Genomic DNA, 12,247 nt, shown 5'->3' with positions numbered 1-12,247 from the left:
AACCTATTGGTTTTGGTAATGGTCGGATATTATTCAGGGGTCGGAATGTGAAAAAACTTATTTGGAGAAGAGGCCAACGTTTTATTTCAAAGCGAATATCTCCCTTCTGTAAGAGGTATATCGGAAGCAAAACCTGGAAAGTAAAGTAGAAAATATCAACTTTACAACGATGCACTACAGGTAATTTGCCCTGTTTTTGAGACAAAAATTAATAACAGCGGAATTAAAGGATTTTTTAACTTTTTAAATTATTTATGTGTAAAAGTGAGATAAAACAAAGATTTTTACAGATAAATTCGGATATAAGGAACAACGGTTATAAGCAACTACGTATATAACGAACAAAGTTATTTTTTCCAATGCCATTTTCATTAGTTTTCTTATACACAACAAACTGATGAAAACGATCACGGTAGTAAGTAACACAAATTTTGTCCCCGCAAGTAGATTTTCCAACGAATTGTTACTACAGTTTTGTATATTTTTTGAATATACGTTAACGAGTTTAGTACTCCTTTAAACCGTATCAATGATTAATATGTAATAGAGAGATAAAATAAAGCTTACTACTGGCGCACCGTTTATAGAAAACCACGGATATACCGAACAATTTGTCGCCATTACTTATTCTACTTGCAATGAAATTGTAAACAACCCTATTTTTTCCATTTATTGTTTATTTCCTCAAACCAAACTTCCACAATTTTAAGACTTTTTATTGAGAAGTAACCTAATAAAATCTCATCAATATCAAAAAACGGGCAAAATCGGGTTTTGAAACCTAGTAATACCAATGCAGAAGACTTTCAGTAATGTGTTCTAGGTGGCAAAATCACGGCCAAACACGGCCAATTTTGTATAAGTCTATATGAAGTGATTTTAAGAAAAATTTCTAACTTTTTGTGTTTTTTGGTCGCTACCCAAAATGTTTAAGCTATATTATATATGAAATAAATTCCTCTCCCAATTGCCAAGCTATTCCATTTTACATATATTTATATTTGGTTTATTTTTCCGCGGTTTTAAGTACATTGAAATATGCCTTACAATATATATATATTTTTAGTTCTTCTTCGAAATTCTCACTTTGACTGCAATTTAAACCGCGACAATGGCGCTATTTTGAAAGATGTCATTCATATTAATAAATGCTGACATGTTCTTTTTACAATGCCAACTAAAAAATTATTATTATTAAAAGTTGCAAAATCGACTTTTTGCCTCAAAAACAGGGCAAATTACCTATAGTGCGATGTGACGTATGTTGTCATAGGTGCTCAAACAACAGAGATATCGCAATAGTCGGTAATTCATCCCTTTTTCCATTTTTGTGCAATCAAACTACAGGTCGGAGTTTTGAACGGATTCTCACGAAATTTTGGGCGTTGATGGGGGTCTCACAGAGAAAAAAGCCTATTGATGGTTGGCGTACATCCCACTTTCATGCGTTTCAACAAAATTGGCCTGTATTAATGAAGACATTCAGAGCAAAGGCGCTAAGCTATCCCAAATTTAATGTTTTGAATTTTACCAGTCAAAAGCTTATGCACAGGGTTAGTGGTGTAGGGTATCACATAGACGGCCCGACCCGACTTTAGCCTTGGCTCACTTGTTTTTTATTTACGTACAAAAATCGGTAAAATTAAAATGCTTTTATTTTATCTGGTAATTAACAAAATTTGTCGGCGGCGGTTTCTTCGATACCGGTTTGAACTGGAACCAAACAACACCGGTGTTCCAACCAGTAGCTGCCACCGCAGTATTCACTCATTTGTATTTGTAACGTTTTTCAGTGTTGGGAGCAGCATATACAGGAATGCCTTCTCCGGATTCTGTTGGTCCGTGCCGAAACGAAGGAAAACCCAGGACCTATATTTATATGCTCGGTTTGTCACATCCGCATCTTCACTCAAATCCAAGCTTCGATGCGATGCAACAGCAGCCACTGTAACGTGGTTTTCTCGTTGGCTGGGTAAGACCAGTCATGTTCAGGGTCTCTATAAGGACTCACTTAACCTTATGAAATAAGAAGACTAGTATTCTCCCTTTCCTGGGGGTTTAATTCGGAGTTTATTGATTAAGCACTAGATTACAATCTTCTCGGGGATAAATAAGATAGGAATATATTAATTGGTATGGATTATGGATTAATCGTTGGCGTGAAGGTCACCACGTGGACTGGGACTTGTGAGCTGGGGCTTCGTGATGTGTGAACGTATTAAGACAGTGGTTATCCTTGCTCTGACGACTCGTCGGAATCGATGGTTGTTGATGTCGGAAACCGGGCGATTTTGCCGACAGTTCGTAGATTGTCGGGAACCTGGTGTGTTGATGACGGTTTGTAGATAATCGGGATTACGGTTTATAGATAATTGGGATGATGGGTTATAGATGATCAAGAAGACGGGTTATATATGATCAGGGAGCTGCTGTTATGACGACGGTTGACAGATGAGGGTTCGTCTGTAGTTGGTCGACGTGATGGGTAGGTGTTCGTGGGATCGACGTTCGATGCAATCGGTGTATTCGGCGCTCGGCTGTGGGTGATCGGGAATACGTGCGTGCGGCAGTCGATTGTTGAATTCGGCTGAAACTGCTGCTGGTGTTCGGGAACACGATAGGTTTGGCGTTCGGCTGTGGTTGTTCGGGAATACGATGGGTTCGGCAGTTGATGTTCGGAATACGGTGGGTTCGGCGTTCTGCTGTTGATGTTCAGGGGCACGATGAGTTCGGCAGTTGGTGTTCGGGTATACGATTGCTGTCGGTGTTCGGGAGCACGATGAGTTCGGTAGTTGAAGTATTCCCAACGCTTTAGCACCGAAGTGTAAGTTGGCGGATTTAGAATAGTCCTTTGTTCCAACCCGTGTAGCTAACCCCCCTACAGTAGTAAGCTCGCCCTTCTCAAGCAACTCTGGAATACTTTAGTGGGCTGGAGTACAGAGTGGAGTACAGGCGAAATTACACTGGAATAGAATTCTCCGTTGCGTTACATGTTAATACCCAACAGATAGACAAATGTAATGTAGTTGATGATGCCTATTGAATGGCTGTTCAGTATGTCTGCAGTGTAGTGGGTGGTAGCTGGTATTGTGTTGTTGTACTATGTATGTACATTAGGGCTATAACCAAAAAAATACCACCACATAGCCGTGTAGAGCATGGAAAACTATTATGAAATACGGTGTTAATTTTTCTCTATCGCGAAAAAAGTTTCCGCACCAAATGCATTGAAGTTCAGTAATGCATTTTTTAATTTTATCTGTCATAACAACGTATTTGCTTTTCATTAAAATTTTTATTTTTTTGTAATCTAATTTAAAATCATTATCAAACCGTTCTGGACCAATTTGTTCTCAAATCGCGCCATTTCGGAGCATATTAGGAACTTTTGACACTATTGCAATTTTTGGTTTTTCTCTATAAACTCGTGAATTTTATGCTTATATTTTTTGTACCTATCGGACAAGAGAATATGGGGTCATTTGCAACGAATTCGCGAAAGTTACAGGCTGTTTTTGTTGACTTTGCCTATGAGAATCGTATTTGTTTTCTACAAAAATACAACACCAGTACCATGTGGGGAATTTTGTGCTAATAATGAAAACGCGTTTCTAAGATCGATTCGGTGAAAAAAGTATCCGCACCGACTGTGATTACAAAAACCCTTTTGATATTTTTTCTACTTAAAATTTTAAATTTGCTTTGTTGGAAAAATATTTTTAGAAAATAAATATAATTCTCACAGGCAAAGTCATTAAAACGGTCTGTAACTTTCGCGAATTCGTTGCAAATGACCCCATATTCTCTTGTCCGATAGGTACAAAAAATATAAGCATAAAATTCACGAGTTTATAGAGAAAAACCAAAAATTGCAATAGTGTCAAAAGTTCCTAATATGCTCCGAAATGGCGCGATTTGAGAACAAATTGGTCCAGAACGGTTTGATAATGATTTTAAATTAGATTACAAAAAAATAAAAATTTTAATGAAAAGCAAATACGTTGTTATGACAGATAAAATTAAAAAATGCATTACTGAACTTCAATGCATTTGGTGCGGAAACTTTTTTCGCGATAGAGAAAAATTAACACCGTATTTCATAATAGTTTTCCATGCTCTACACGGCTATGTGGTGGTATTTTTGATATTTGCAAAAAAATGCAAAAAGTTATATCCCTAATGTACATGATAGTATTGTCACGTTACACCGCACACGCAGCAATAACATCAGTCGTTGTTGTTCCAATCCCTGAAAATGCATCCTTTTTGCAAATTAAATTGCAATGGACTCCGAGGTAAGATCGAGGAAATAGTGGATTTCATGAGTCATGGTCGCGGCGGAGCAGGAAACAAAGTTCAAAAACAACATGGTTACATCGTACTGAGGAAGGATCGCACCAAAAGTGGAGTTGGGGATTAGCTTTCATATTGCACAAGTCTGTTTAATACATACCTATCTCGCTTGAGTCTGGCTCTAATGACCCGTATATGGAACGTATGGGGGCAGCAGTCAAGTGTGAACTGCCGAGGTAGAGTTGCTGAACATATACATCCCGCCGATAAATAGCTGTACTCCAGGTTCTTGGGTCTAGGGGACATTACTGCTCATCATGAGTTGTAACATTCGGTCCTCGGAAACGACCAGAGGAGTATAGCTCTGCTGAGCAGATAGTTTTGCACGGTCAATGAGGACACACCTACCAGAATTAGCGCAGAGTGTCGCAGGTCGCCAGACATAACCACCCGTCATTTCTCTTGGATCAGACCATCTCCCAATAATTGTCTCAATCAGCAGACCGCCCGACTTGAACACCTCTTAACGCCGCACTTTCGTCAATCATGGGAAAGCAAATTGGCCGCGTTTCAGAAAGTTTACTAATCAGCGCTTCAGAGATCTGCCCAACCAAACTGATGTTCGGGTAGCAGAATGGACGTTCCGGGACATCATCACTGCTGCAGCCGTCCGCCGTATACCTGCTGGTTAAATACCCGAAGTAAGGCCAAACTTCCCGGTAGAGGCGACGATGTTAGCAAATAAGCGTGATGAGCTCCGTCGTACCAACCCCAGAGTTAGTCGAGGACTCAACCAGAGCAAGCCGTGTGACAGAACAGTGATGGTGGCGCTTGACTTATCGAAAGTCTTTGATACTGTCAAGCACTCCACGCTGTTTGAGGACATCGAGCAGACAGACAAAATTGCTTCAAAATATGTTACATTTTGAATGACTAGCCGACCTAGTTGCTCGGAAATTAGACATCTAAAGGGAAACACTGACCATTGCTTTAAAAAGGCTGGTTTTCTTAGTATAGCTATAGAAGCTGCTGATATTGAATAAATAATATTTCTATGACAACAATAGGTCTCAGTATGCACAGGAACAATATTGAAGACCCTTTAATGCCGATTGCGACACTAACTATGAATTATCCCATTTTTGGAGTGTGGAAACAATGTTCCCGATCTTTTTCTATTCCATTATTAATTGTGAAGATTTTGAAAAAGCCAAGTGGCAAAATCAAAATCAAATGAAAATCACTTCTTATTTCACTCCTAAATAAAAATTCAATTTATGTTCATTCATATACACACGTTTCTTTATTACTCATTTATGTAGGTCAAATTAACCAGTGTTTGAATTTAATATGGAACATATTAAGCCATATATTTTTAATTGCCCCTGTAACTTTTTAACAACTTTACTCATTGTTTATTTTACAACAATTTCATTTGTTTGTTTTGTAGTTGTTACAAAAACAAAAGACAACTTTTGAATCGATAAAAGTTACAGAATAGGCCTACAGCACAGCACTGAAAACACCCAAAAATGCTGTTGCTATGCTGCGCTAGTTTTTTTGTCTCACTAGCAAAAGCAATTCATGTACTATGCTGCAAACATTGAAATACCACATAGCATATCATAGTCAAGATAGCATAGCACAGCAATCATTTTTTGATTTCATTTATTGATTTTGATTTCCATTTTATGTAAAAATATTAGTAGCGCAGCATAGGAAAAGTTTTCGTTTTTATTCTGATGACTATGCTATGCTATGTGCTCTGAAGATTTCACAAGCACAGCATAGACCATGTGATATGCTTCTTTCATGATCGTAGCATAACACAGCAACAGTTTTCGTTTTTGTTTTTGAAAACAGCACAGCATAGAAATAGCATTCGTTTTTGTGTTGGATGCTATGGCTATGTGCTATGCTGCGACAATTTCACAGCACCAGAATAGACCCTGTGTTATGCTGTGAAAAACTAGTAACAAATTCAAACACTGAAATTAACCATTTTGACTTGGTTTCTCTATAATAAATTTTCTCTCTAACGTAGTAATTCTTCGGTGCCGAAGTGCTACGTTATAGAGAAGTTTGACTGTACATTGATGGATTTCCCTTGTCCATGTCCCCTCTTATGACTCGCGATATAACTTCAGAATTTACATGCACTGATATGTACGAACCATGAAGACACGAGATTTAGAAAGCTTACTCTTGATGTCAACAGGTTAGTAGGCGAACATAAGCGGAAAATGTGGCTAGATCACCTGAAGCAATGCAACATTGGCTAGATCACCTGAAGCAATGCAACATACATGATTAAGTGATAGGGCGAAGAGGAGTGTGCTACGCCATATAAAAGCCCTCCCACCCGAGGAGGCCGATGTTGCAGATACAATCCGAAACGCGAAATCATGCAAAGCGTTGGCAGGGTGGTCCAGCTACTGAAGCCTGGCAAAGATGCCAGCAAAGGGGAATAGTACAGGCCGACTTCACTCCTGTCGCCAGTAGCAAAGATCCTAGAGGCACTTCTCCTCCCCACGATGAGAAGCTGTTTTCCAGTTGCCCAACATCAACATGGATTTCTGAAATGCATTGTACTACAACAGCATTAGACGCCATATCCACACATATCAGTAGAGGACTGAACCAGAACAGGCCGTACGACCGAACCTTCATGGTGGCTCTTGACCTTTCAAAGGCCTTAGAAACTACCAACCATGCCAAGCTGTTGAAGGATGTAGAGAAGTCTACTTTCCAGCCGTGTTTGGAACATTGGGTAATCAACAATATATGGTTTGTGGAATTCAGAGACAGAAGTCCAAGCCCCGTGGAGTGAAACAGGGAGTTTCCCAAAGAGGGGTGATATCTCCGGAACTGTTTATCCTCTACCTCTCTGAAATTCCACACTCTCCAGACGGCATAGACATCGTAATGTCCTGTCGTCGATGACATATGTGATAGGATAAATGTATACATAGCTGGCCAAGTGCAGTTCTTCCATCTGAGGAATATCAAAAAATATTGCCAGCTAAATACCCTGCCACACTGTTTACCACATAGACGCCTGAAATGAGGCTCACACTGAATCAGCTCGTTGGTGTACTGATTCCGACCACTAACTATCCTAAAATATTGGGTGTAACGTTCTATAGCATGTTTAAGTCGTCCGCGCAAGCCACAGCTATTTGCGATAAGATCAGAAGTAGAAACAAGTTCCCCTAGTCGCTGGCCGGCAGCACTTGGGGTGCTGACAAAGAAACCTTGTTGATCTCTTACAACGCAATAGGCCGGTCTGTGGTAAGCTATGCGGCGCCAGCGTGGTATGAAAAAGTTAGCGCTACGCAGTGGAAGAAGATTCAAACCTGCCAGAATGCCGCCCTGAGGACTGCAACAGAGTGCCTTCTCATGACACCAGTGGGCCATCTTCATGAGGAGGCGAAGGTTTTACGCGTCGTCAGCACAACAAGATGTTGTCGATGCAGTACCTGCTTGGGTGTTATCGCAGTGAGCATCCCTGTCACGATTTATTGGACAGGCTTCCCCAGCCACGCACGTCAGTAGAGATCTTCATGATCTAGAGAGAAAGGTCCAAATGAGCCTATCAGGCAGGCTCGGATATCATTCACACTGACATGATTGCACAGGCAGTACATAGATACAGTGTGAATGCCGCACTTGGAGACCACCCTCCATCCATCGCAGCCAAAGAACGCCAGCTGCCAAGGCAAAAACGAGTGGTTTTAGCCCAGTTAAGATCCGGACGATGCAGCTGCCTAAATTAGTATTGGGGCCGAATTGATGCACGATACGCAACACATGCCCGGCATGTGGATTGGGACCACACGACACACTGCATTTGTCAAGGTTGCAGAATTCTTGAGTCTAGATACAGAGCAACCAGAACCTGATAACTGAAATAATACACGAATGAACATATATGCGTTGTTACAACAACGGAAATTATGTAGAAAAAGAGGTCCAACGTTAAAAGAGATCACCTCTAGATCAACGAGCCTTACAAGAAGGTTCAAATAGCAAAATTGTGCCATTGTGGTAATAAATTTGTTACATTAGTGGAAGAGGAAAATGCAGGCTAGTAGTATTCGATGAAAGGGTCATTGGGACATTCGGGCTTGTGAAAAATGTTGTATTTATAGTATTATTCGAAGATTGGACTTGAATTAAGAGGAGATTGACACATTTTTTGGTAGAATATACATATTACATATTAGGGATTTGTAACATATCAAGCGGGTCGTTGATGAGAATTTTCTGTATTAAACGAAGGGCAATTTTAGAGATAAAATATTTTCAAAACGCTTCTACTCTAAAAAATTTCAACATGAGCATTCCAAATTATATGAACGCCACCATATACGTCAAAATTTGAGAACTACATATGATAAATATACCCATTTTCCATTCCATTTCCATCAATTTTCCTCTAGAAGTAAACAAACTAATCAGTTTATGCTTTTCCACATCATAAATAATAAAAATATAATGATAATACAAAGACTTAAGAAACAAACTTTCTTAATTTGTATAACCACAATGACCCAATCTTGCCCACAGACAACATTTGGTAACCCCATAACCGCGAGGAATTTATAAGATTTTTTCCGCATAGGACTTATTTTTGCGACTACTAAACACAATAAATATGAAAAATATTTTTATCTCCAAGGGAAAAAGTTTGGATTTCAAAGGGTTAATGATATCTTTTATATATATTACATTTAAGGTACTTACGGGTTCCATCAAACCGAGTGGCAATCGTATCCAAAAACGTATTTTGAGGTGCAAGTAATCCTTTTCTTGCCGGCATTGAGTTTGAATTTTAAGGAAAATCTAAGAAAGAAAATAGACATTTCAGAAACGGGAATGTTGTAGTTATATACTTTTATCATCAATAAATTAGCAAATGCTAGATAACGCTTAGAGTTTAAAATAAATAGATTATTTTCAAATTGATATGTATGTATATATTTTGGTTTCACAACTGTGAAAATGGCATGTTGCAACTTAAAGCATGTGAAAATAATCTAGCGACTAACAGCCTGCGTTCGTACAAAATTGGTTTTGAAACCAATCGTTTGTAAAACGGCGTTAAGTTCGAGGGGCGAATTTTTTACCCTTCACCACGAAGTGTATTAAAGTAAATAGGAACAATTGGTTTCCTTCCGTTTGTGAAAGGAAAGGAGCAGAATATCTTAACCTTTAAAAGAGTCATCATGTGACGACGTTGTTGTTCTTTCCAAAACATGGACCAATACTTGTTATTTTCCGAATATAAGCTTTAGTATCCTCTGGCAACACACAATATTAAATTACAATTAACGAGCAATTCGGTAGAAAAATTAAATCTTCCAAAAAAACTTTAATGGTGACTACGCTTATATGGGGCTATGCAAACACGTGGACCTATACTGTCTATTTTTTTGTTTTGTACCTGTATAAATGTTTTGTAGCTTTAGCGAAGACCAAATACAAAATTTCAGTTATTCCGGTTGAATAATGTGGCAAAAACTTTCAAAACACCGAAAATCGGAGGCTACCGTTCTATGGGAGCTATATAAAGACAATTTCAGCCATTTATGTGTGATTTTGAGGCCACATCCTTTAAAATACCGAAAATCGGGAGGTACAGTTCTACGGGGGTTATATGAAAACGTGGACCTATACTAACAAATTTCAGGTGGAAAGTTTTGCACCCCAACATAGAGTAAATGCCAAATTTCAACTATTTCGGTGTGTTATTGAGGCTAAAACCTTCAAAATTTGGACCGATATAGCCCATTTTCAATACCAAACATCCTATGAGTAATAGAATCTTCTATACCAAATTACAAAGCACTGTCTTGAAAAATGCGAGCAGTATCTTGATTTCAGCATACGGAGGGACAGACATGGTTATATCGACTTAGAATTTTCTGCCGATCAAGAATGTGTATACTTTATAGGGTCTCCGACGAATATTTCGATGTGTTACAAGCAGAATGTTAAATTTAATTATACCCTCCATATTATGGTAGACGGTATAATGAAAAGCATTCGTCTGTTTCCGCAAAGCTTTTATATATATACTAGCAAAATGCCCGCTACTTCGTATGCGGAAAGGATATAAAAAAAAAAAAAACAAATAAACAATATATAATATGGAAATGACAAACACTGAAAATTTGGTCGCACTAATACCAATTTTAATCAATATTTTTTTTATCTTAGTACTGTACGTACCCCTTAAGTTCGTTTTTAAAAAAGATCAGCCGTATCTCACCCTTACACATTAACAGCGAGATCAACGTTGCACACCAATACACACCCTCACTCCAAAAAATAAAAATTCCAGCACTGTCCCTACACCCAAAAACAAATTGAGTACCATTAAGTAATTTTCGTATACTTATGGTACGTATTTCGACGACATATCTCAGCCATACACGGACATTAATACAAAATAATTACAGTAAATTCCATAATAATTACAGTAATTCCAAATCTCAAGATTCCAGCTGTATCCGTTCGTCCAATTCCAAATTGTACCAAACTTAGTATCAAGTCGAACTCTTCGTACCCATAAGAAAGATTTTCCAAAACTACCTCAATCCTTCACTTTAGTAGTAATCTTACTTCCAAATTTCAGGATTCAAACTCTATCCGTTAAACCAAATTAAAATTGTACTAAATTTAGAACAATTTAGAATTTTCGTACCAATTTTCAAAACTTCCTCAACGCAACAGGGCTACAATAATCATACTTTCAAATTGCAGGATTCCACCGCTATCCGTTCACCTACATACAAATTGTACTAAATTTAGTACCATTTAGTGCTTTTCGTAACCATAAGTTTGCTTTTTCAAAACAACCTGAATCCTACTCTTCGACTGTAATCGTAATTCCAAATTTCAGGATTCCAGCTCTATTAATTCACCCGAATCCAAATTGTATCAAATTTAGTACCATTTCTTTCCCAAACAAAAATTTCAGGATTCCAGCTCTACCCGTTCACCCAAATCCACATTGTACCATATTTAGTACCATTTAGTACTTCTCGTACGCACACGTACGACTTTTCAAAATTTCCTCAATACTACACTCCTACAGTAATCTTAATTCCTAATTCCAACACTATCCGTTTACTAAAATTCAAATTGTACCGAATTTAGTGCTTTCTGTACCCATAAGTACGAATTTCCAAAACTACCTCAATTCTACTGTCCGACAGTAATCTTAGTTCCAAATTTCAGAATTCCAGCTTTATCCGTTCATCCAAATCCAAATTGTACCAAATTTAGTACCATTTAGTACTTTTCGTACCCAAAGGTACGAATTTCTAAAACTATCTCAAGCCTACACCCCTACAGTAATCTTAATTCAAAACTTTAGGATTCCAGCTCCATCCGTTCACCCAAATCCAAATTTAGTACTCTTCAAATTACAGATGCTCGTAATCATAAATACGAACTTCAAAAACCATTTCCTTATTTCAAAGCCATTTCCCAACCTTGATACTTAAAATTCAGGATTCCAGTTCTATCCGTTCACCCAAATCCAAATTGTAATAAATTTAGTACCATTTAGTACTTTTCGTACACATAAATACGAATTTCCAAAATTTCCCCAATCCTATGATCCAACAGTAATCTCAATTTCAAATTTCAGGATTCCAGCTCTGTCCGTACACTCGAATCCCTATTGTACCAAATTTAGTACTTTTCGAACACAAATTTAGAGATTCCAGCGCTATCCGTTCACCCAAATCCCCATTATACAAAATTTAGTTCCATTTAGTACTTTCCGTACACATAAGTACTAATTTCCAAAACCACCCTCATATCTCAATCCTACACTTCAACAATAATATTAATTCCAAATTTCAGGTTTCCAGCTCTATCCGTTCATTCAAATCCAAATTGTACTAAATTTAGTACCATTTAGTACTTTTCGTACCCATAA

General features: G+C 38.1%; 1 protein-coding gene across 3 annotated transcripts in view; it reads right to left on the bottom strand.

Moving 5' to 3' along the window:
- The window catches only part of Elk (Eag-like K[+] channel), a 989,230-nt gene that overhangs the window by 885,211 nt on the left and 91,772 nt on the right, over positions 1 to 12,247 (bottom strand). For all 3 annotated transcript variants that reach the window (XM_073956156.1, XM_073956158.1, XM_073956157.1), the window contains exon 2: positions 9,040 to 9,138. In XM_073956156.1, coding sequence (XP_073812257.1) covers positions 9,040 to 9,115 — 76 coding nt within the window. In that variant the 5' untranslated portion in view covers positions 9,116 to 9,138. The remainder of the gene's footprint in view (positions 1 to 9,039; positions 9,139 to 12,247) is intronic.

The sequence above is a fragment of the Musca autumnalis genome, unplaced genomic scaffold (assembly GCF_047663935.1).
Source record: "Musca autumnalis isolate F117 unplaced genomic scaffold, ASM4766393v1 scaffold_5, whole genome shotgun sequence".
NCBI lineage: Eukaryota > Metazoa > Arthropoda > Insecta > Diptera > Muscidae > Musca > Musca autumnalis.
This window is presented reverse-complemented; position numbering and strand designations above follow the sequence as displayed.